The 23,216-nt window shown below is 42.3% G+C and overlaps 2 protein-coding genes across 5 annotated transcripts in view; one reads left to right on the top strand and one right to left on the bottom strand.

Annotated features, from left to right (window-relative positions):
- The window catches only part of PPARGC1B (PPARG coactivator 1 beta), a 164,129-nt gene extending 152,227 nt beyond the window's left edge, over nt 1-11,902 (top strand). For 2 of the 4 annotated variants that reach the window (XM_072630687.1, XM_072630688.1), the window contains exon 12: nt 722-9,146. In XM_072630687.1, coding sequence (XP_072486788.1) covers nt 722-825 — 104 coding nt within the window. In that variant the 3' untranslated portion in view covers nt 826-9,146. Of the gene's footprint in view, nt 1-721; nt 9,147-11,289 lie in introns of those variants that run through there. The other 2 variants (XR_011971940.1, XR_011971941.1) reach the window with 2 other exon arrangements.
- Nucleotides 11,352-23,216, bottom strand: part of PDE6A (phosphodiesterase 6A) — a 95,414-nt gene continuing 83,549 nt past the window's right edge. The window contains exons 20-22 of the mRNA XM_072630689.1: nt 22,833-22,916; nt 20,078-20,225; nt 11,352-11,434 (exon numbers count right to left, since the gene is read on the bottom strand). Of these exons, the coding sequence (XP_072486790.1) occupies nt 11,361-11,434; nt 20,078-20,225; nt 22,833-22,916 (306 nt within the window). The 3' untranslated portion in view covers nt 11,352-11,360. The remainder of the gene's footprint in view (nt 11,435-20,077; nt 20,226-22,832; nt 22,917-23,216) is intronic.

A 23,216-nucleotide genomic window follows, 5' to 3' on the forward strand; every position in this document is an offset into this window, starting at 1 on the left:
ACTAGACTTCTATTTCCAGATGGAAACTGATTTCACAGCTTCTTCCAAGGGTCTTTGTACCTACCCTGATCCTTCTAGTACCTGAGGTTATAAGGGTAAAAAGAGCAAAATTATTAACCCATAACCTGGATGCTGTCCTCAGAGCCCCAAAATAGCTCATATTTACTCCCAGCTAGAGGCAACAAGAAAGATTCCAACAGCAACAAAAAAACATTGCATTTCTAGGACTCATGACCCCCTACCCTCCAAAATAGTACCCCTTGAAATATGAACTGCTTCCCTCAAGGGTTCATACACGTTTAAACATACAAACATATGAACCTCCAAGGATGCCTATACATTTAAGGGTAACCAGTTTAGTGCAGCAAAAAGGGCACTATCTTAAGAGTCATAAGACCTGGATTCTAATCCTGGTTCTCCCTTGATAACCTCGATCAAATCCTTTAATCTCTCTGGAACTCATTTTTCCCAATTTGTAAAATGAGTATTAGACTAAGTGATCTCAAAGCTTCCTTCTAGCTTCAACTTTCTTTAAGTATATTATTAGGGTTACTAAGGGAACACTAATTGGAGACCCTCCCTAACCATAGAGGCTGACCTCAAAAAAGTCAATCCCAGGCTTTCCCCAACATCAGTTTGGGGCTGATCCAAGGTGGCATGCTTCATGCCACTTAGATTCGACTCAGTCTCTCACTCCTCCTCTTGTCCCTGCCCTCCTCAGATTCCAATACAGAAGAGGCCTCCCCAACTTCAGTGAAAAACAAGTACGAAGCTATGGATTTTGACAGCTTGCTGAAGGAGGCCCAGAGAAGCCTGCATCGATAACAGCCTTAATCCTAGAGGAATACCTCAATACCTCAGTCAAGGCCCTTCCAATATGTTTACGTTTTCAAAGAAATTAAGTATATGGGAAAATAGAGTGAGAGAGAGAGAGAGAGAATGAGAGAATGAGACTGCTGTCCCTTTAAATCAATGTTTACATTGAACAAAGCTGCTTTTGTTTGTGAGTTTCCATGGTGTTGATGTTCCACTGCCACACTTTAGTACCCTTGCTTCAGATTGGTTGTTCTGGTGAGTCTGTAAGCATTTTGTCACCCAGCCCCAACCCTCCTAACCCCTTACTTCCCCCTTCCCATTGTGAAGTTGTAGCTGTGTTCCCATTACATTTCTCTGTCTGTAGTGTGTGATGATAAAATCGTTACTTGTGAATAGAATCAGGACTATAAACTAATTTTTAATTGCAGAAAAAAAGTATATACTTAAAATACCATATTTATGGCTCAGATGTACTGTACTTCAAACTAATTCATTGTGCCGCTTCCTGGATCTCTAACTATGCACTGTAATGAGGTGCTCGCCACTGTGCTGATGGACTCCCGGCTGGCCCTGGGAGGGAGGGAAGAAAAGAATGAAGGAGGAAAAGCAGGGAGGGTTGAGACCCCACTGGACTTCACCTCCTCCCTGGAGCAGGAGGCCGGATGGACATTTGTGTGAAGCCTCCATCTGTCACCAGCCCATCTTCCAACCCTTATCCTTCCTCATCCCAGTCCTGTCCATCTCTCTGCCCAACATCATCCCAGCCCACGACTTTGCACTGGCTACTTTGGGCGGTAGAACCATAGCCTCCAGAGCAATGGCCAAAGGTCTAGACTGAGACCATCTGTGTTCCTGTTGGAAATGGGGAGTTCAGAGTAAGCTTCTGAGTCGTGCAGTTTCAATCACAATTGGACTAGGTTAACTATACCGTACATTTGTTGTTGTTTAGTTGTGTCTACCTCTTTACGACCCCATAGACTATACCATGCCAATATTGTCCAGGGAGTTTTCTTGGCAATATTATACATGCCAGTGACATAACAGTCCACTCTGATTCTCATTCGCCCTCCTGTTTAGCTACCAGACAAGAAACTATTCCAAACGCCCAGTAACTACCAACCCAGTAAACCCAGACAGTTTAAAAGTGCTTACAAACTTTAAGCTGCCACAAATTGTTATACTTATTGAAACTGCCCACTCACAATGAGATAGGTGGTATGATAGGTAAAGAAAGCTGGCCTCAAAGCCAGGAAGGCTCAAGTCCACTTCAGACACATACTAGCTTCGTGAGCCTAGACAAGTAACCTGATCTCTTGGCTTTAGGCAAATCTCTAAAGCTATGAATTTCAGAGAAAGTGATGGCCTGTATTGACAGAGGGAACCTCCTCATCCAGGAGTTCCTTATACTAATACAATTACAGGTCCAGTGCATATCCCTATCCTCTCCATCTGCAGTGTAGATACTGGGCTTTGTTAAGAGCTGATATTAATCTCTGTGGCCCTCAAGTGAAAATGCAGCCATCCTAACAAGGAGATGTGGAAATTTGTTCACAAGTGGCAGAAAGAATTCTTAGGGAATTGGGAGCTAATTTTGTAAATATTGTCAAAACACCCAGATCAAAGAGTTTGACTAAAGAGCATGTTTTGTGAATATCTGAGACGATCCTAACCACAAAAGAATCAAGTGGGAAGAGGGTCCTGGAGGAAGTTTCCCCTAGTCGAGACAGTGCTGCTCTAATTCTTGTACCTAGTCTCCTAACTACCTGAGTCCTTGCAAACTGGTCCTAGCCATAAGGCTGTTGTCTGGATTCCAAGTGGCCATGTTCAAGTAAATCTCAGAAACTCAAGTATCATGGGGAATGGTCTCTGTAGAGGCCCTCTCTTCTCAGCCCTCTTTCATCTCCCATCAGTCAGGCAGCCCAGAAGTTGAGAGTTTTACCAGGCCAGAAATCACATCAGCTCAGCACTGCCCACATTAACTACCTCTTCTACTGGGCCAGTAGCCAGCCTGGAGAAGGAGGGTTCCCAAAATATAGAACCAATCATGTTTAAGACCAGTTATCTATCACAGTTCTGGGGTGACGGTAGCTCTCATGGCAGGTTTTTCCAAGTGTTACACAGGAAACTGTTGCTAGCTAGTGCTCAGTTCTTATTACTAGCATGTTTATATAAGTTTGCCCTGACCAATGTCATTTCATAATTATTTGTTTTTAATATATTAATGAAAATCTCCTGTGACATTGATTATTGTAATATAACAATTTAAAATATTGTTCCCCTGGCACCTACTGCCTCTTGGGATGGCATTTCACCTAAAGCCAAGAAAATGGTTGAGAGAACCAATCAGCTGAACATTAGGCAGAGGATTCTTGTAAACTGTTGTAATATGATCTAGAAAAAATAGAACAAGCCTCATTTCTGGTCTGAAGTGTGGTAGTTGGGATCCTTACAGGTAATGCTACCAAATTAACTCATCCATAGAGAATGTAGGAAACCCATAGCTGGCAGGCTGTTCTGAATCACCATCATAATCCCACTAAAGTGACACCCAACTGGTGCCAAGTAGCACTTTCTGAGACAGAGCTACTTGGATGCTATAGACTAGAACAGATGACATTCTGTCATAGGCTGATGGTGTTCCTTGAGTTAGGGTCATACAGTTTTCCATGGGACTACAGGCATTCACTTTAGGGACAGCCTTCTGATACTACTGCCTGAGATGTTAAGCAACTAAGGAGGAAGCCGCCTGTTCCAGTGGAAAGACTTTACCCTAATCTACTAGTCAGCCTCAATTTCCCCATCTGTTAAGTGAGAAGATTGGACTAGATGATCCCCATGGCCCCTTCCAGGACCAATATTCTCTGTTCTAAGGTCCCTTCCAACTTTCACATTCTCTAATTCTATCATTTAAGATGTGTGCCCCACCCCCCAATAGCTGAAGGCTGTGATTCCTGTAAACATGTACATATTTCTGGGGAGAGTCTCCTGACCTCAGTGTGAAAGAAATTGCTGAGAGCAAGTTTGTAAGGAGGGAAGAAAAAAAAAAGAGAGAAGCCTAAGACTGAGGTGAGTAGTGAAGGGGGAGCCCTTGACCTCCAGATCTTTTTTTTTTTTTAAAGTAATTAAGTTACTTGTTTCTCTGTGATCAAAAAATAATTCTCAAGTCATTTCTGCCTGCCAAAGTATAATCCTCTGGGCTCCCCATTCATCATTGTGACTCCATCATGTCCCCAAATGTCCTGAGTTTATGTGCTTCCCACAAAAGGCCAGAGCCTGGTACCTGGTTATTCCTCTCTTTGTGGTCAACCCTTCCCATCCTCTTCCCCCCAAACCTCCAGCTGGAACCCAGAGTGAGTGAGCCTCTTGCTGCCTTTGGCCGCCACCTCATTGTAGCTTTGCCTTTTCCCATCCTCGTATTTTCTCCCTCCCCACAATGATGTTTACATGTGATTGCCATGACATCGCTTTGTGTGGACTGTGTCTGATAGCCTCCCTCACCCCCATCTAGGAATGGGCAGTGCTATCTGTCTCTGTGCTGTGCTGATGTTTAAAAAACAAAACTCAGTCAAACCGCTAAGTGGAATTCTTCCATCTCCTTCCTCAGCACAAGGCTGAATCAAAGCTCACACCTGGGCTCTGGTTACAGAAGGAAAATGCATCAAAAATGTGAAGCTTATGAATGGATTGAGTGCAGCAAAGGGTCCATCCAGGGTATCCACATCTGCTTTAGAATCTCATAGCACTGTAATGCAGCTGGAGGTAGGGTGTAGTCCAGGCTTAGGAAAGCAACAGTGCCATCAATTGTGCGAGAGGAAAGAGGGTACCATGACTCAAAAACTCTATCAATATTCAAGTCCTAATATAGGAAGAAATGCAATAAGTGGTCTTTTTCATGCCTAGAGCCTATAAAATAGTTTTGAGAGATTTCTCCAAGACTTCTGCAATACGCACACTGGTGCCCATGGCGAGTGTGGGCCATTAGGGGCCCAGAGGCCTGAAGGTCAGTAGCTAGTTGGATGAACCAACCTATTTGGGGCTGGACAGAGAATTTCTTTGGTTGCTGCCATTACCGTACTTGAAACTTGTCCCGGAGACTTTGAAAGACTGAATATTTTTTTTAAAATGATGATGATGCTGAACTGAGACATAGCAATCCCCATATACTTTGTTCATAGTGCTGGGTGCTAGAACAAGGGATCCCCCGACAGTTACTCTCATCGAGATGGAGAAACTTTCCTATACTTGGAAAGCCAGAGCCTTCCGGGGAAGGAATTGCACGTACAGGGAAGGTAGACTTCCTCATTTTCTTGGCCAAAGGAGTAGGGTCCCTCTCTGTACTACACTGACCAAGGGGGGAAAAAATCAATAACATTGTGCAATATGTTGGATCCTGTCCCCCAACCTCCTTTTGCATTTCAAAGGAAAAATCTACTCAAGTGGTCCTTGCTGAGTCTGGAACAGTATTGTAAAGAGAAGAATGATCAACACCGCTTTCTCTAGCACTTTACAGTTTGTGAAGCATATTTCTCATGGACCCTGTAAAGGAGGATGTGCAAATGATATCTCCCATTTTACAGAAGCATTAACTGAGGCTCATACGGGTTAAGTGATTTGCTTAAGGTTAATGGCAGAGCTAAGACTTAAGCCCAGGTTTCCTGGTTCCTGGTTCATGTTCTTTCCCTCGCACTACTGCCCAGGAGAGCTGGGCTTGAAGCATGCCACTCAAGTACCATTTGTCTAATAATAACTCTTCATTCTGGAACCCAGTCACTTCAAGCTTTGGGTATAGACATGGGATGACTTTATATTAAGCCAGTAGGTCACTTTAATGAAAACACTAAAACAAGGAGGGCCCTATCTGTCTCTCTGGCAATATAAGGAGGTAACTTGAAATGAGGAGAGATGCTGCCAGCTAGTCATGAGTGCCAGTGGAAGGAAGGAGAAACAGAGCTAGAAACCACCTCATTTAGATGGTATATGAAAGGAAAACCCCACCTGTTGGAGCGCTTTGTCAGATCTCTTTGCAAGAGTCTCCAACAACAAAATCTAGAAACAAAAGGTTACTCCCAGTCTCATCACAAGCCCAGTGAAATAGAAGAGGTTAAGGAGTTTGAAAAGCATTTCTGTAAAGCCAGTGTCTCAGTGAGAAAGGGCCCTTTTGTGAGACTGCTGGTTTCTCTATATAGCTGGGTAACCTTAAACAAGTGACTTCTCCTCTGTGGGCCTCAGTTTAAGCTTTCTGTAAAATGGTTGTGGCAGGAGATAGGGCAACGGGGGTGGGGAGAGGTTGGACTAGATGAACCCTAAGATTCTATCATGTTATTATATTCTCCACTGCCTTCTGCAGCTGTGGGTAGGCCAAGCCATAGTGAGGTAGGAGAGGCTCCTACCTACTTTTCTTAATCCAGTTTTCAGCCACTGGACCATTTCCAGCCCTAGGAATGAATACTCTCAGTGAGTCAGTCAGCCGAGATACAGGGAACCAGCTATTTTTACTCCTATATGGAGGAGGCCTCCTCAGAGCTTAAGCCATAGACTCTTAAAGGATGATATGAGAGGATGGCATTCAGAGATGTCTGCCTGAAATCTTCTCTGCAGTGGATGCTTTCATGGAAGGGTATATTCAGAGAGCATCTGTTCTCCTCACACTGTGTGCACCTTGGGAAATTTTCCCCATTAGGAGTTTGCTTGTTTGCAAAAGCTAAAATAGTTTAGTAAGATTTTTCAGATGTTGCTTTTAGATGGTTAGATGAAAAGTCACAGGTGAAACGTGATGGTTCATCAATTAGGTTTTTGTAAGGATGAAACATTTGTCTGGTACAGACCTAGACATGGGCTTCCTTCCACTTCATCATATATAGACTGTTATCTGTAAATTAAGGGATGAGGGTGGGGGGATAGGGTTAGACCAGAACATATGATGCAGAGTTGGAAGGGACTTTAGAGATCTAGTCCAACCCCTTTATTTTGCAGATGCAGAACCAGAGGTCTAGAAAGATTAAGTGACTTGTGCCAGGACATAGAAGTATTAAGAATTAAGAATCAGGATTTAAATCTGGCCCTCTGGACCGCAGAACAGGTGCTTTTTTCATTATACTAGATTTTTCCCTCAAGAGACAATGCAGCATAGTGAATAGAGGGTTAGCCTTGGAATTGGGAAAACCAGAGATCAAGCCCTGCCTCACTGTACAGTAGCTACGTGACCATGTTGGCAAGTTTCCATGTACCGATGCCCCCAGGAAGCTCACTAAGACTGAGTTACAGATGAATTGCCAATCTACATCAGTCAGGAGATCCTGGCACCGATGAACTTATTAAGTCCAGACCAAAACAAAACAAAACAAAACAAAACAAAAACTCTTAGATTCCCAACTTTTAAAATCCTTTTGCCCCTTGACTTTTAAACACAGTCGGACCTTACTTCTCAACTCTCCACTCATCTAAGGAGGCCTAGAAACCACTCATGTTTCACTTTTCCTAAAGTTGTGATCAACTCATGGGCATTTTTCATCGGGCCTGACTCTTGGAATTTGTTAACATTTTTGCCTTACTAAAGTGCCCGGCACATAGTAGGCGCTTAATAAATGTTTATTGACTGATAAGGCCCAAAGTGGATAAATACAGGGTATGTAACGTATTTGGTGGAAGGAGGTGGAGGAAGGTGGGAATCCACTTTCTCCCTTTTGCTTTCTGTCCAGCTGAGGATGGCAGAGCCCATTATAACACTAGCTATCAAGGGACATAGATACCATAATTTTTGTAGACTTTCCATGGATTTTGTTGTTTTCAATTGCACTAAACACTGTTGTGGACATGGGGGACCAAGCCTGAACCTCCAAAAAGCAAGTCCATGGTACATGAAGCAGCTTTCCCCAAAAGTGCAATACCAGCAAGTCTGACTCCTGGTATCCTTAGGGTAACCACTCTGCACATTTCACCTGTCCCCCAAAAGAGGGAAAGAAATGAGGGATGAGGTGAGAACTTAAGGCTTCTCCAAAACTAAGCAGGGCCAGGCCTGCTCTTTCCCATGTCCTGGAAAGCACTTGAGCACACAGTAGGTGCTGAATGAATATTCAATTACAGTGGAGAAAAAGGTGGAAGTGTGTGGGGTTTTTTTTGTATTTAAATAGCTTTTCAAATGCTTTCAGGTTAGGAATAAAAAGTCATAAAATAGCCTACCAAGAAGGCTTTGGGACTCCCAGAGAGTGTCTTGATGAGGGCATTTGGTAGAAAAGGAGATGGTCCACTTAGTATTCCGGGCAGCTTATCCTAGGGGGAAAGGGTCCTATAGTGCCCTAGTTTAGGGCAATCTTCCTAAATCCTTAGGGAGTTCTGCTTACCCTCCCTTCCCACTCCTCCCAACCAGCCTTGCATCCTAAGTTTAGCTTTGAAATCTTCACTGGGGCCTCCTAGGCTCCCCCAGGAACTCTGATGGAATGATGCTCTCTGTCTATAGGTGAGCCTTAATCCTTGGCTCTAGGGGTCAGGTGGCAGCCTAGCCCAGCCCAACCTTGACAACCCTCAGCAATATTGAGCCAAGGGAAGCCTTTATCTTTCCATCATGAGCTAGAATCTGGGGGTGGTTCCATGAGCTCAGATCCCCATACCCCTAAAAGGGCACAGTTTGGAAGCAAGGCAAGGTAAATGCAGCAAAGAGTGCCCATGCATGGGTGTGTATGTGTGTGTGTGTGTGTGTGTGTGTGTGTGTGTATATGTGTGTGTGTGTGTGTGTGTGTGTGTGTGTGAAAGAGAGAGAAATTCAGTTGATGCATTTCTTGAGAAAGGTGCAAGAATTTCACCTACAGAGGGACACATCTGCTTTGTTATTTATAATAGAAAGCTCAATTTTAATTTTGTAAAAGACACCGCTAATGATTGAGAATCGTTTTTAGTTTTGCTATTTTTTTTAATTGGTAGAGGTTTTTATATATTTTCCCGCTTCTGTTGGGATGTGTCCTTATTTATATAATATACTTTAACCTTCAAAGGCAAGGGGTCCCTACGCCTTGTAATATTGTTCCTGTGGTTGTCGTTATTTTATTTCTAGTGTGATTTACCTGTCTACCTTCTAAATGAGAAGATGTCTCCTTGTATTTTTACATTGTCAGATTCTATAGTTTCGTAGATAATTTAACCAAATTGCTCTGTGTATTATTATCCCGTGAGTATAAAGTTCTATTTTAACTTCTGTAAATACTTCAGAACAGGCTTCTTTTTTTCAAACTCCAGCTGTGGAGGTAATTGTTTACATCACAAAGACTGTAGAATCTCTATGCTCATGTACTGTAAATAGTGACGTGATCGCCTATAAATAAACTATAACAAATACACTACTGTGTTTAAAAACACAACAAAACACACGGACATGCGCTGGCCAAGACCTTTCTTTATTAGCCTTCTGGTCGCTGAGTTGGGATCCTGAGGTTAGGGACAAGAGAAGGTGAAACTCTTGGTGCATTTCGGTGTGTGGGGCCCAAGTCCCCAAACAGGTCAAGAAAAGCCACCTACAGGTATGCCACATGTGCCACTATTCAACTCACGTGGTACATATCTGATCGCTCTCTGAGGCAGTCATCCCTGAAGGACTCACCTGGGGGATGTAGAGTGAAGAGACCTGCCCTGCAAGGCAGGAGGTCTGGGTTTTAGCTGTCACTTTATCACTCACTAGCTAGGTGACCTTGTGTAGGTTATTTAGCTTGGGTTGCCTCATCTGTAAAATGAGACTTGGACTTCAATGATCTCTAGCTCTAACATTTCTGTGTTCCAAGTGCCCTTCTGCCTCTCATATTCTGTGTTCCCAAGTCCCTTGCAGGGCTGTCTTCTTTCTCCTGTGTTTCTGTCATTTGGGCTTTGTGTGTCCAAGCTGAGAGAAGACAGGAATTTGACAAGTGGGAGCTTTGTGAGAAACCACCTTGTCTCTAGCCCCAGTGTTTCAAATATGGGAGCCCCCTCCCCAGAGAGTGCAGGGCAATTAGAATTGCCAAATGAGCTAGGAATCCTAGACTTGAAATCAATACCCAGAATTGCACACTGGCTTGCTTCGTGGGATATCATCAGAAGATAAGAGTGGCCCTGCAGCAGCATCAGAAATGTGAGTCACTCTTCCATATGTTCCATACCCTTGTACTCTTCTGTGTGCGTACCCTGACCATGCATGTTCTTGTGTGCATGATCCCCCTGTATGATCCCCTTTGTATCCATTTTTCCCACTGATGGCATGTCAATTAATGGGAAAATCTGTCCTAGGTTTGCAGGGGAAGTGCTCTATTGCTACATTTCTTTCCTTGCTTTCTTATTAAATGATTTTACTTTGAGTTGGGTTTTGGGTGGAGAGTTATATTATTGACAAAGGCGCACTCAAGCTCCCTAGGCCCAAGACAACACACTGGAAATAGAGATACTCTTGTTACATGAGTACCAGAATTTTTGCCTTGGGTTCCCCCTCGTGTCTGAAAGCTTGCAACACACCTTAGCATTTTTTTTAAACTATTTTTTTCTCTGTTAACAAATGATACTGTTTACATGTAAAACAAAGTATACAACCTAATCAGCATTACCTCCCCCACTTCAATCAATACTTATCAATATAAGGTTGAAATCCAGGACCCATGGGGTGCATCCAGCTTGCACTGAAGCTTAGTTTTCCTGTACTGGGTTGTTACCACACTGATGTGAGGGATGCTATAATAACTTATCTTGCCAGCAATTATATCACATCAAACACTCCTTTCTTTATTGCAAATGTATATCCCCTGGGTTCGTTAGATCAGACTTTAGAGCTGAAAAGGACCTTAGAGATAACCTAATATAACCCCTTCGTTTTATTGATGAGAAAATGTGTGACTTACTCAAAGTCACACAGCTAATAAATAGCAAATTCTGGATATGAAACTTGATCTTCTGACTCTGAATCTCACATTCCTTCCATCACACTCTAAATCCTTGGTCTCATACCTAAAGAGAGTCTGGAGAAAATCAGTAGCTAGTCATGGAAATAACCAGGGCTAGAGAACAGGATGCGAAATGGGCAAGGGAACCAGCAGTTGTGTAAAAGCAAAGCCTTTGCAGGGTGATGGTCATTGCTGTTAGAGAAACTGTTCTAATTGCTTAGTACAGTGCTTTGTACCACATATTAAGTACTTAATAAATGTCCTATCTACAAATCTATCTATCTATTCATCTATCTGTTTATCCATCTTTATATGTCCATCTGTCTTCTATCCATCTACATATCTATCCATCAATCCATCTACCTGTCTATACACACTGCATTCTCTCAGAGGATGTTGCCATAACTGCTTGTGTGACCTTGAGCAAGTCATTTTCATCTCTAACCCTCAATTTCCCTATCTATGAAATAGATTTAAGTCTATTTGAAGTCCCTTCTAGCCCTGACATTCTATCATTCTAGAATTAATTTTCTTCTTAAGACGTTGCACTTTCTCCTGCTGACTTGACTATTTTCCCCTTCAGAGTTTGGCTCCTTCTCCCAGAACCATCTACCTGGTGGTAGTAATGCAACAGCAGTAATACAAAAGTTTGCACTACTGAATAGAACAAGACTTGGACTGTGGACCTCCTTCTCCAGCTCCAGGTGTTCCCTGGTGTCCAGCAGCTGCTGCAAGGAGAAAAAAAAGAAAACACCAAGTCACCAAAGACAGCTGATAGTTTCCATCACCTGCAATACTTTGCGGGGAGAGGGGGAGGGTGTCAGCAGGTGCAGCATACAAGAGGCCTGAAAGACTGAACTGAATTTTGGGTAGGGTGAGTTAGCACCAATGCTAGAGTTCTCACTCTCTCTGAGCCTGCACAACATATGGCCCTTGGGCCACTTGTCAAAACTCACTGAAGGATTTTGGGTGGCCCTCGAAAAATGTGAAGGATGTAAAAGAAAGTAAAGATGTAATGAGTGCTTTGTCTGTGCCCTGCTTAACCTGCCTTCCACTCATCACTATTGTGCCCATCATGTAACTTGGCAGATGGGTTGCCACTGCACACTCTCCCCTCTTTGTCATGTGATCCTTGACAATCAACCGCCATCAGTCTGTCTCTTTTGAGAAAATCGATTTCATGGTAAATAAAAATCTTAAGTAATAAGTGTAATTAATTGATACTAATTGAAATTTCCCTTTATAAAAAAATGATTAATTTGCAAAATAGCATAATCATTAATTATACCTTACTTGGAAAGTGAGCCACTGAAAACCTATCTGTGGCCCGAAGAAGTTTAGACTATTTTAATTTTGGCCCCTATCAACTGCCAAGTTATGCAGGTCTGTTTTAGGCCAACGTTTTCCAATTTGTGTCCTAAGGGACCCTGACATTCCACACAATGCAAAATGGATTCTGGGAGAAAATTTAGATGACTAGTAATATTTTCCCTTCTAAAATGTTAAGTATTGAATTTTTCAGTGTGTCTAAAATACTTGAGTTTGATTTAGTGATGGGCTCAATTTCCTCCATTTCATCCTAAAATTTTAACCAAACCTTTCTTTGTAGAGTTTTCCATATCCTACAACCCTAACCAACGTTCATATTCCATCAATGGATTTCAAGTCCCATGGTATTCCATGAACATATCACTTTGGGCAACATTGCTTTAGGCTCTCAGGAATCGAGTTGCAGGAGAGGGTGGCTAAAACACCATAGATAAACTGCTCTCTTCCTGTAATTCTGTTGTCCGGCAGCAAATCCCCTTCTCTTCTCCCCTGCCATTCCCTCCACTCTCAGCTCTCCAACTACTTGGAATCATGTAATACTGAACTGGAAAGGACTTCTGTTGAGGTAATGGATTATTAGAAGGAGCTGCCTGCTGAAATAGAAATGGGAACCTTGAGAAGAAATGACTAATCTTAGAACTAATGACAGAGAAGAGGAAATTTATTGTTCAGCTCTTTCTTTCTTGTCCAATGCTTTGTAACCCCAACTGGGGTTTTTTTGGGCAAAATACAGGAGTAGTTTGCCATTTCCTTCTCTAGTTCATTTGACAGATGAGGAAACTGAGCCAAATAGACTTGTCCAGGGTCACCCAGCTAATAAATGTCTGAAGCCAGATTTGAACTCAGGAAGATGAGTCTTCCTGACTCCATGCCCAGCACTCTAGGCACTGAGCCCCCTAGTGCCTCAGGAGGAAATTGATTTAAAGAGAACAGATTTCAAAGATGCAGCATGTGTCCTGAAAAGAAGCCTGAATGCAGAATCAAAGGACCTGTTTTTGAATCCAAACTTTGCAAATATATATGTATGTGTATATATATACATACATACATACATACACACACATATTGTATCTGTATGACCATGGGCAGATAATTTTCCTTCTCTGTACCTCAGTTTCCTAATTTGTAAAATTGGGTGAATTAAAGAATTTCAAGATCTGAAAAAGACCTCCAAGGCCATGTGGTTCAAACCATATGTGAACAAGAATTCACACTTAACAGAGTCATCCAGCCTCCACTAAAAGATCTCCAGGAAAGGGGAACCAGCTCCTTTGAAGGAAACAGCTCATTCCATTTTGGCTTAGCTCTCACTGTTAGGAAATTCTTTCCACTCACTGAGCTTAAATCTATCTTACAACTTGCTTCCAAAGTTTGTCAATTTTCCTTCTGAAGACAAAGAAGACAGACCAGATCCCTCTTCTACAAGACAGCCCTTCAGATGCTTGAGGAGAACTCCCATGTTCCTCTTTTCCTGGCTAAATCTACACTCCCAGTTCCTTCATTTGACCCCCGGCATAGGCGTGGTAAGTTAGGATCCTGGTGGTGAAGTCACAGCTTCCTAACCACACCCCCAGTAGAGTACCATTTGTGCCTGAGTCCATGTTCCCTAAGCTTGTTGGGAGCAGATCTGGCAACTGAAGCATGGATCCTATTAGGACACTTGCTACTATGGAGCAGGATACAATTGCTGCTATTGACCATATTGACTTATTTTTTTTACTTATTTACCTATTTACCTATATTTACTTATCTACCTATTTTACTTAATTTTTTTTATTTATTTTTTATTTATTTACTTATTTACCTATACCAGGGCTAAATGACCTCTAAAATCCCTTCTAATTCTAAATCTATGATCCTATGAATTTAGAGGCAGGGTAGACGGGATTTCATGGCCTAAGATTCTAGAGGAGAATGCAACCTTTGGGTTGTCATTCCCAACAAGGAATTCTCAAAAGACAAACATTGACAATTTTGATGAAAAAGAAAAGGGGGAATTGTCTCAAGTTGTGGATACCCCAGGAGTGTCACTGACCAAAGGTAGGTAACTGAGAATGAATACTAAAAAGGAATATGGTCCTTTAAGAAGGATTTTGGGAGAACCAGAGCTTAACAGGAGCTGAAGCTGGTGATAGAAATATAGGTCAAAGAGAAGGGATTTTTAATTTAGTTTAGACAAGTATCAAAGAGAATTATAAAAGTGAGGATAAGACACTGCTGTAGGTGACTGTGACAATGCTGACCAACAATGGAGAAAAGGCAGAACTGCTCAAGTTTTATTTCTCTACTAAGGAAACTCCTGACCTAATACCTAGGAAAAGGATTCAAGTGGTTAAAGGGAATGGATACCCAAGATAAGTTAGGAGATAAACAGAAAGCACCTACTATAGCTGCCCCAGTAGGTTCAAGTTACCAGACCCACATAAACACCATCTCAGTGTGCTGAAAACTGGTGGGTGTTATTGATGAGACCTTGTCAGGGATCTTGAAAAAACCCTGGACGACAGGAGAATTGCATATGACTAGAAATGGGTGTGCTAGTTTACAAACAAAGGAAGAAGTTCAAATCTGTTAACTGCAGGTTTACTCAGTTTACATCTAGTAACCTTTGAACGGTAGCTACTTAAATTGTTACAAGAAAGTGCTACAATGCTCTTGCTTCCCTTCTGAGAACTTTCATGGTTCAAATCTGACATGGTATCAGGGACTCCTACAGAGAAAATTGTTTCTGCAGAGCTATAACTACTCTGCAGTCTAGAACATTAATTCCCGGGAGCCATGGAGAGCCTAAGGAACTTCCAGGTTCTCTCACTGTCTCTGTCTCTTTCTATGTCTATCTATGTCTGACTCTGTGTGTCTGTCTCACACACACACACACACGCGCGCGCACACACCCACGCACACACACAGGAACTCAGATCTTTCAGACCCTGAAGACAACTCTCTCTCTCTACAAGGCCCTTTGAAGTTAACTACTAAAGAAAGAACCTGACCAAAAAAAACAAAACAGACAAAAAATACTACCATCAACTAACTTCCTTTATGACCTGACCCTGGTAAAGGATATGCTGATACAGTTGAAAGACTGCTGTATTTGAAGTCAGAGGATCATAGTTTAAATCCCTGTTCAGTCAGAACTGATGACCTCTGGCAAATCACTAAATTTTTGAGGGGCTCAGCTTCCTCATGTGAACAATTAGGGGTTTGAGCTAGAAGACCTCTAAGGTCACCTCCAACTCTATCTAAATGTGATCCAATAAAGACTAGCTCTAGGAAAGGAAGCAGTTGAGGAAAAGAGCTAATTTTACATTGAACTAATGTTGGGATACAGAACCAGTAGTGGTAATTCTCCGTCAAAGGGGCAGCTAGGTAGCACAATGAATACAGTGCCAGGACTGGAGTCAAAAAGATTCATCTTCCTGAGTTCAAATCTGGCTTCAGATTAGCTGTGTGATCCTCGGCAAGTCTTTTAATCCTCTTTGCCTCAGTTTCCTCATCTGAGGGGAGACCAGGAGGGATAACACTCCAGGCATGAGAACCAGATCTTTCTCTGGTCAAAGAGATGAAATATATTCATTCATTTATTTCTGAACTGGAATAATAGTAGCAATAATGAAAAGTTAAGGTAAGCAGGAAAGTGATATTATGGGACACCACTGGTACATTTTATCTTGTATTTTACCTTAGACTGCTTTCCTTGGAAATTAGTTGCACTTCTGCCTGTGCCAGTTCTTCTCTAATCCTAAATTAACTCTTCCTTTCATTTTAAAATTCTATCAGAGGTAACACAATTTCCATCTTTCTGATGGGTGTGAAAGCTGAGTGCCTAAGACTTTGTCTGGGAGCTGAGCTGGGGCCTTAAAGAGATAGTACCTGTGTTCCCATGTCATTAGAGCACAATCCTGCTCTCCTAATCCTTGTTTGAATTAAAAGAAGTCTTTGAAACCTGGGACCTTCTGCTGGAACCAAGGTTCCTGAAATGGCAGAGCTTGGTTGCTGTTACTCTCTGTGTCACCCCAAGAAGGCTCATGCTGGTGACATTTTTCAGCAGTGTTATCTGGGAGTGCAATCCATCTCCAGATGTGGTATAATAACCTTGGCAGGGCGGGGTAGTTATTGAGCACCTATTGTATGTCAGGCACTCTACTAAGTTCTAGGGATACAAAGAAAAGCAAAAACATAGTCCCTTCCCTCAGGGCTCACATTTTAATGGGGGAGGACGCATGCAAACAGCTATGTCCTATGAGATGCAGGAGTAAATAAGAGGTCATCTCAGGGAAGGCTTTAGCACTAAGTGGCATTAGGAGATGCTTCTTCCATTAAGATTTTAGTAGAAATGTGAAGGAAGCCTTGAGGGGAGACCAGAAGGGATACACTACGGGCGTGAGAAAGAACCAGTGGGAAGGCATGGAGTTGGGTGATGGAGTGTTGTGTGCCAGAGACAGCAAGGAGGCCACTGTTACTGGAACATGGAGGGGATTCAAGAAGACTGGAGAGGTTGGCAGGGGGCATATTGTGAAATGCTTTGGAAGTCAAACAGAATTTTATATTTGATCCTGGAGGTAATAGGGAGCTACTAGAGTGTAAGGGGTTTGGAACTCTCGGGTTATCAGGGTCATGGTATCCTTGGGAGAAATCTCTTGGGATGTCATGTCCTTGCATGACTTATGTGATGGACCACCCTTATGTAATAACCAACCTTCACAATTATCTTGAGCAAGAGCAACAACAGCCAAGCTCGTGAGCTCAGCACACAGTGTATACAAGCTTCTTGCATGCATGGAAGTAGAATGCCTATATATACTCTGAGCTAGCTGAGAATAAACAGAGTACATCCTTGCTCCCACCTCATTTATTCATGCCCGGAAGAAAGATCTCATGCAGGCATAGATCTTTGGGGGACTCAACACTAGAGTTTACTAAGGAGTGGATAGGTGGATAAGGTGGATAGAACACCAGGCCTAGAGATAGGAAAATTTGAACAGGAGTTCAAATCTGGCCTCAGGCATTTATTAGCAGTGTAACCCTGGGCAAGTTGCTTAACCCTGTTTGCCTCAGTTTCCTCATCTATAAAATGAGCTGGAGAAGGAAATGGCAAACCACTCCAGTATTTCTGCCAAGAAAACTTCAAAGGGGATCACAAAGAGTCGAACACCACTGAAAAATGACTGCTGTAGGTGACTGTGATAATAGTAACAATGATGAGTTCATTAAATAGGGAGGAGACGTGATCATACCTGCTCTTTAGACAGATCACTGAGTAAAAGAGGGGCAGAGTGGGAGGAGCCTTGATTTGAAGGCCTGCACCAAAGCAGTAGCAGCAGGAGAAAAGAGGTATATACAAAAGATGTTGTCAAGATAGAACTGACAGAACTTGGTAACAGATTGGATGGAAAGGTAGGGATTGTGCAAGGATAACAATAATAATAGTTAACATTCATATAGTGCCTACTATATGCCAGGCACCGTGCTAAGCACTTTTACAAATATCTCATTTGATCCTCACAACAGCTTGGAAGAGACAATTATTATCCCCATTTTACAGTTGAGGAAACTGAGGCAAACAGAGGTTAAATACTTTGCCCAGGGTCACACAGTTAGTAAATGACTGAGGCTGGATTTGAACTCATGAAGATAAGTAAGTTGACCAAGGTCTAAACTACTTCCTGTGCTTTTCTCAGTGAAGTACCCAGTTTCTCTGATTTGCCAGATAAATCATATAGCAATGCCACACATAAAGCTCCTCTAGCAGCACTTTAGACCCCCAAAACAACTCAACTCTGGGCCTAGGAAAACTCACAGTTTTGGCTCATTGATGGAGAGCTGTGAGGGATGCTCAAAGATCAATCAGTCCATCACTCTCATTTTACAGATGAAAAAAACCTAAGGCCTACAAATGTTAAATATTTTGCCTGCAGGCAATAAACATCAGAGGTTGGATTTGAACCCATGTTCTCCAGTGCCAGATCCAACCCTTTTTTTCTCCATCCTATGCTGGGGAGGTTAAGGGGGGGAAGGGAGGGACAGGAAGCTGCCATCTGGGTCAAATGCATTTTCTACCCCTGCTCTGCCCAACAGTGCTTCTTGGTGCTGCTTTCAGTAAACCAGGTCTCCAGGTTATGAGGAGAAAAGGACTTTGCCCAGCCCCACCCCTCCCACTGCAATGCCCAAGACTTTCTCTGCCCCTGAAATCTCATAAAATCTGATTGAGGAATAGAATGAATGGAGAAGATCATTCAGCCCAGGGTATGTGAGTCCAGATAAGGATGAAGGAAGGGGAGGGGAATGGGATGGGGTGGGGGTGGAGCAGAATGGGGAGAGGGTGATATAGTCCAGAAGGTCAAGTCCTCCTCTACTGACTATCTTTGGTCTAGCTAGTGTGTTTTCCCAAGAATTTTCTTTATCATTTTGTCTATTTGTAGAGAAAAATCCTGCTGGTATTTTAATTGGCAAAAATAAAAATAGCTAACATTTATATAGGACCTTAAACTTCATAAAGAGTTTTTACAGATCTTTTCTCATTTAAATCCAGTTTGTAAATTATCTTTGATATTATCGTAATTGTTATCACTGGGCATAGACCCATCATAGGTGCTGGCACAGCCTGGGGGCATATTCCCATTACCCTGTTCCCTTTGGTTATTATATTAGGAACAGGAAATAACATTCAAATTTTGATCTTATTTATCCCAATAAAGTTCTGTAGTTTTCATTCATTCATAATGGGACCTTAAGGCTAATTTAATCCAACTCCTTCATCTTACAATTCAGAAAATCAATACCCAAAAGATTAAGTGACTTGCCTAGATCATTACAAAATGAGGATTAGAATGCAGGGCATTTGACTCCAAGTGAAGTACTCTTTCTACTGTACCACACTCTACCTCCTATTGGCTAAGCTCTTTACTCTTATCTCCCTTCTCTTCCCCCAGAAAGCAACTAGGAATGGGGCTTTTTCATCTTAAAGGACCCCAATTTAAAATGCAACTAGATGGTGCAGTGGATAAAATGCTGGGCCTTGAGTCAGGAAGACCTGAGTTCGGATCCAGTCTCACACACTTACTAGCAGGGTGACCTTGGGCAAGTCATTAGTCCTGTTTGTCTCAGTTTCTTCATCTGTAAAATGAGCTAGAGAAGGAAATGACAACCTAGTCTAGTACCTCTGCCAAGAAGACCCTAAATAGGGTCATGAGGAGTCGGATAACACTGAAATGATGGGGCAACAATAAATTTAAAATGAAAATACAGAGTAACACAACTGAGAGCCAGCTGAGAGCAAGAACGAGATACTGGAGCGAGCCCGGGGAACGTCGAGCTCATCGAGAGCCTCAAACGATGATAGCTCATATTTACACAGCGTGTTCAGGCTTACACATCCCTTTGATTAAACAGCTCTCTCTGGCGTAAGTAATTCAAGTCTCATTGTATAGAGGAGAAAACTGAGGCTCAAAGCTCTTGCCACCAGTTTTCTTGTATCCCCCAAGAGAGAGCAGGACACAGCGACTTCTACTTTTTTTTCTTTTGCACACCCTCCCCTCTAAAGAGGGCTTTGCATGTATAGAAATCATGCTTTAGAAATTGTTAGTGGACAGTTGTGGTGACCAGGGGGACCTCCCCTCCCACTATCATGCACTGTGCCCCCACCTAGTACCTAGCATGCTCCATTCTACCAATCGATCACCATCCACACCTCTCAGAGAGCCATGGACTACCTAGATCTGGGGACGTAAAGACAGTAAGCAATAGTTTTCTCACTTTAAAAAAATGGAGATCATAGGATTTAGAGTCAGAAAGGAACTTAGATTTAGTTTTGCTCTCCACCTGCCCTGTCCCCTCTCCTTGTTTTACAGATTTGGAAACCAAAGCCCAGAGAGAAAAATTGGTTTGTCCCCAGGCCATATGGAGAATAAGGTAGAAAACTCAAAAACTGAACCCTGGTCTTCTGCCTCAGGTGTTCTGCTTTCCAGCAGACCTGGTGCTGCTTACAGCCAGTGGGCAGCCCTGGCCTAAGCAACGCATAGAACACTTGTGCCTCTACAAACCTTGCTTGGCCTGTGTTTTTTTCTGCTTCTCCTCTTCCAGGTCTTTCATCTTGGCATCATATTCATCAGCCAATGCCTTCCATTCCTTCCGGTTATTGATGATGCCATCCAGCATGGGGGTAATTTGCTCGTGAAACCGGGAAAACTCCTGGGAGAGAAGATGAGATCTCTGTCACCTAGGACAAAGGAGCAGCTAACAGGAAGGTAGCACACTCTCCATTATTCCAGCAAAGGGAGGGATGGACAACTCTCTTGTTGGAAAGTTCTTCCTCATATCAAGGCCTCCCTGCAACTTTACCTCTGCTGCTCCCAGTTCTGTCCTCTGGGGCCAGGCAGAATAAATCTAATCCCTCTTCCCAAAATAGTTTTTCAAATATTTAATGTGATCAAAAGTCTTCTAGTCCAATGGTTTGGTTTTAAATTCCCTAAGCACACTGATCATCCTTCCCTGGATACTCTCCAATTTGTCAGTCTTTCTCTTAAAATGTATTACCTAGAACCCACCTCATTGTTCAGTCAAGGAAATGGGCCCAGAAAGGTAAAGTAACTTGCCTAATATCACATAGCAAGTTAATGATGAAACAGGATTGAAATCCAGGGTTCCTAACTCCTGATTTCTTGCTATTTTATATACCCTCTGCCTTCTACTTTTTGAAAATCAAGTCATCCTTCAATTTTCCTACAGTTTCCCTTATATTAAACATATTTGAGTACATATGCTATATCCTTCCCAGTGAAATAGAAGCTTTCTAAGGACAGAGACTGTCATTTTTCACCTTTGTATCCCCAGCACCCAGGGACTTGCATAAAGGCACTTAATATACTTTTATTCATCAAATACCTCTACAGATAACCAAGGACGGTCCATCCTTTTCAATAAAATTAAAGCTGAGTACTGTAAATTTGTGAGTTATCTCAATAAATCATTTATCTTCCTGTAAGATGCTTTATACTTCCCATGTAACTAACTATCCCCTAACTATGGACCTGTAGAATTGTATGAGGAAAGAGCAAAAAGGCCTGACTTTTAGTCTCAGCTTTGCTACTGATGGCTTCCATTGCCTTAATAAACTACTCATACCCTCTGAGCTTCAATTCCCTCATCTGTAAAATAAGAATAATCATATTTAGAGTTACAGAAGGCCTAGAGATCAGATAGTCATACTCCCTCATCTTATAATTTGATAAAATGAGGCCCAGAAAAGGGAATCGACCTGGCCCAAGGTCACAGAACTGCTACAAAACAGAGCCGAGATTCGTATGCAGGTCCTATGACTCTAAGTTCAGTGTGCTTTCCACTCCACTGGCCTTTGTACGGCATGGAGCAAATGAAATCAAAATAATCTTAATTACAAAGCTCAGGACTCCCATTTATAAAGTATTTCACAGTTTATAAGGCACTTTTCTCACACGTGCCCTGACAAAAAGAAAAGTGACATAAAAATAATAATCATAGCAGCTGATAACAAAAAAATAATAAAATTTTAATAATACATAATAGTGCCTTGACTTGCAAAGTGACGTATGTCTACTATTTTATTTGCTCCCCACAATCCTGTGAGGTAGGGGGCCATTATTATACCTCTCTTACAGATGAGAAAACAGAGACCTAAAGAATATTAAGGTACTTGCCTAGAGTCACCCAGCTAGTAAGAGTCCAAGGAAAAATTGGTATGTGGGTCCTCCTGACACCTATGACATGCTGCTTCTTATTCCCATTTTAAAGAAGGGAAACTCAAGGATCAAAGTGGGGTGATGATTTATGTGTAGTCCCAGAGCCAATATTTGAACAGAGATCTGCTGCTAAATCAAGCATTCTTTCCCCTGTTAACCACAATCAGGAAATCAGGGCAATTGATCCAAGGGCCAAGAAGGCAGCAGCTATTGCTAATAGACTCAATAAGGACACAACCTTCTTTTTCTCTAGGTCAGCTATCCTTAACCTTTTTTTGTATCATGGACCCTTTAGCAAACTGGGAAAGTCAATGGACCTTTTTGCAGAGTGCTGTTTTCCTTAAATGCATAAAAAACTACATACACACGTACATACACAGATACATAACACACACAGATAACATACATATATGTATGTATCATATATATGTATGTATCTATGTGTGTATCTATCTATGTACCTAATTACAAAGGAGACCAATTATATTGAAATAGTTATCAAGATACTGAAGAAACAAATCCAGATCCCATGTCTGTGATTGCTTTCGAGCAGCCTGCTGGCTAAAACCAGTCCTCACTTCCCATGTTTCTCAACTGGCCCTTGTACAGAGACTGACTACTGTCTAGAAGAAAAGCCAAGTTAGATCTCTCTGTGGCTGAGCCCCTGAGCTCTGGAAATGCTGATTGCCTGGTGGCCTTGCCCACTCGTGTGTATCTGTGTTACTCTGTGTGGTTCATGTCTCCAGGCTGAATCACTGCGTGAACTTTACTGCCAGTCACTTCCTGCAACACACAGAGACTTACTCCAAAGGGCTTAGCCAATGAGAATTCTATGATGCAAAGTCAACATGGCTGAATTCTTGATCACACATTCCAAACCCTTCAATGTGGGCTTTTCAGCCTGTGTTAGGGCCATAGGGCCCCCACACCTTCCCCACAGCCCCAGGACACATGTGAAAGCATTTGGAAAGCTACAAAGAAAGCCTTTTTCTTTTTAATATTTGGGAGCAGGGTGAAGTGAGGGGGAGCAACTGTGTGCTTCTAGAAAACGGGCTACTGGATGGATGAAGGTCAAGCCCACCTTGTAGACAAAGGTGCAGACGAAGTCTATGAAACCAACTTGCAGCTTGGGGAGCTCATCTGCTTTGTTCCTGTCCATCATGGGCTATTTATGAGAAAAAAGGGCAGAACACATTATTCATTCTCAGTCACAGAACCATTGCTTGCTCCCCAGTATTCTCCCCACATGTTGTGTAACGTAGGCTATCTCAGGAGGTAACCCTTCTTCTGACTAGCATCCATGGGACAAACTCACCAGAGGGAAGGAAAAGGTATGGAACGCTGCCTACATAGTCAGGTGGGGAAGTTTCCATCGGAGGTGGTTCTTATAGATGTATGTAGAAATGACTATGATATTAAAAATAATAAGTAACGCTCATTTTTTGAAATTTGAAGAATAGCAACA

Source organism: Notamacropus eugenii, chromosome 1 (genome assembly GCF_028372415.1).
Source record: "Notamacropus eugenii isolate mMacEug1 chromosome 1, mMacEug1.pri_v2, whole genome shotgun sequence".
Lineage (NCBI taxonomy): Eukaryota > Metazoa > Chordata > Mammalia > Diprotodontia > Macropodidae > Notamacropus > Notamacropus eugenii.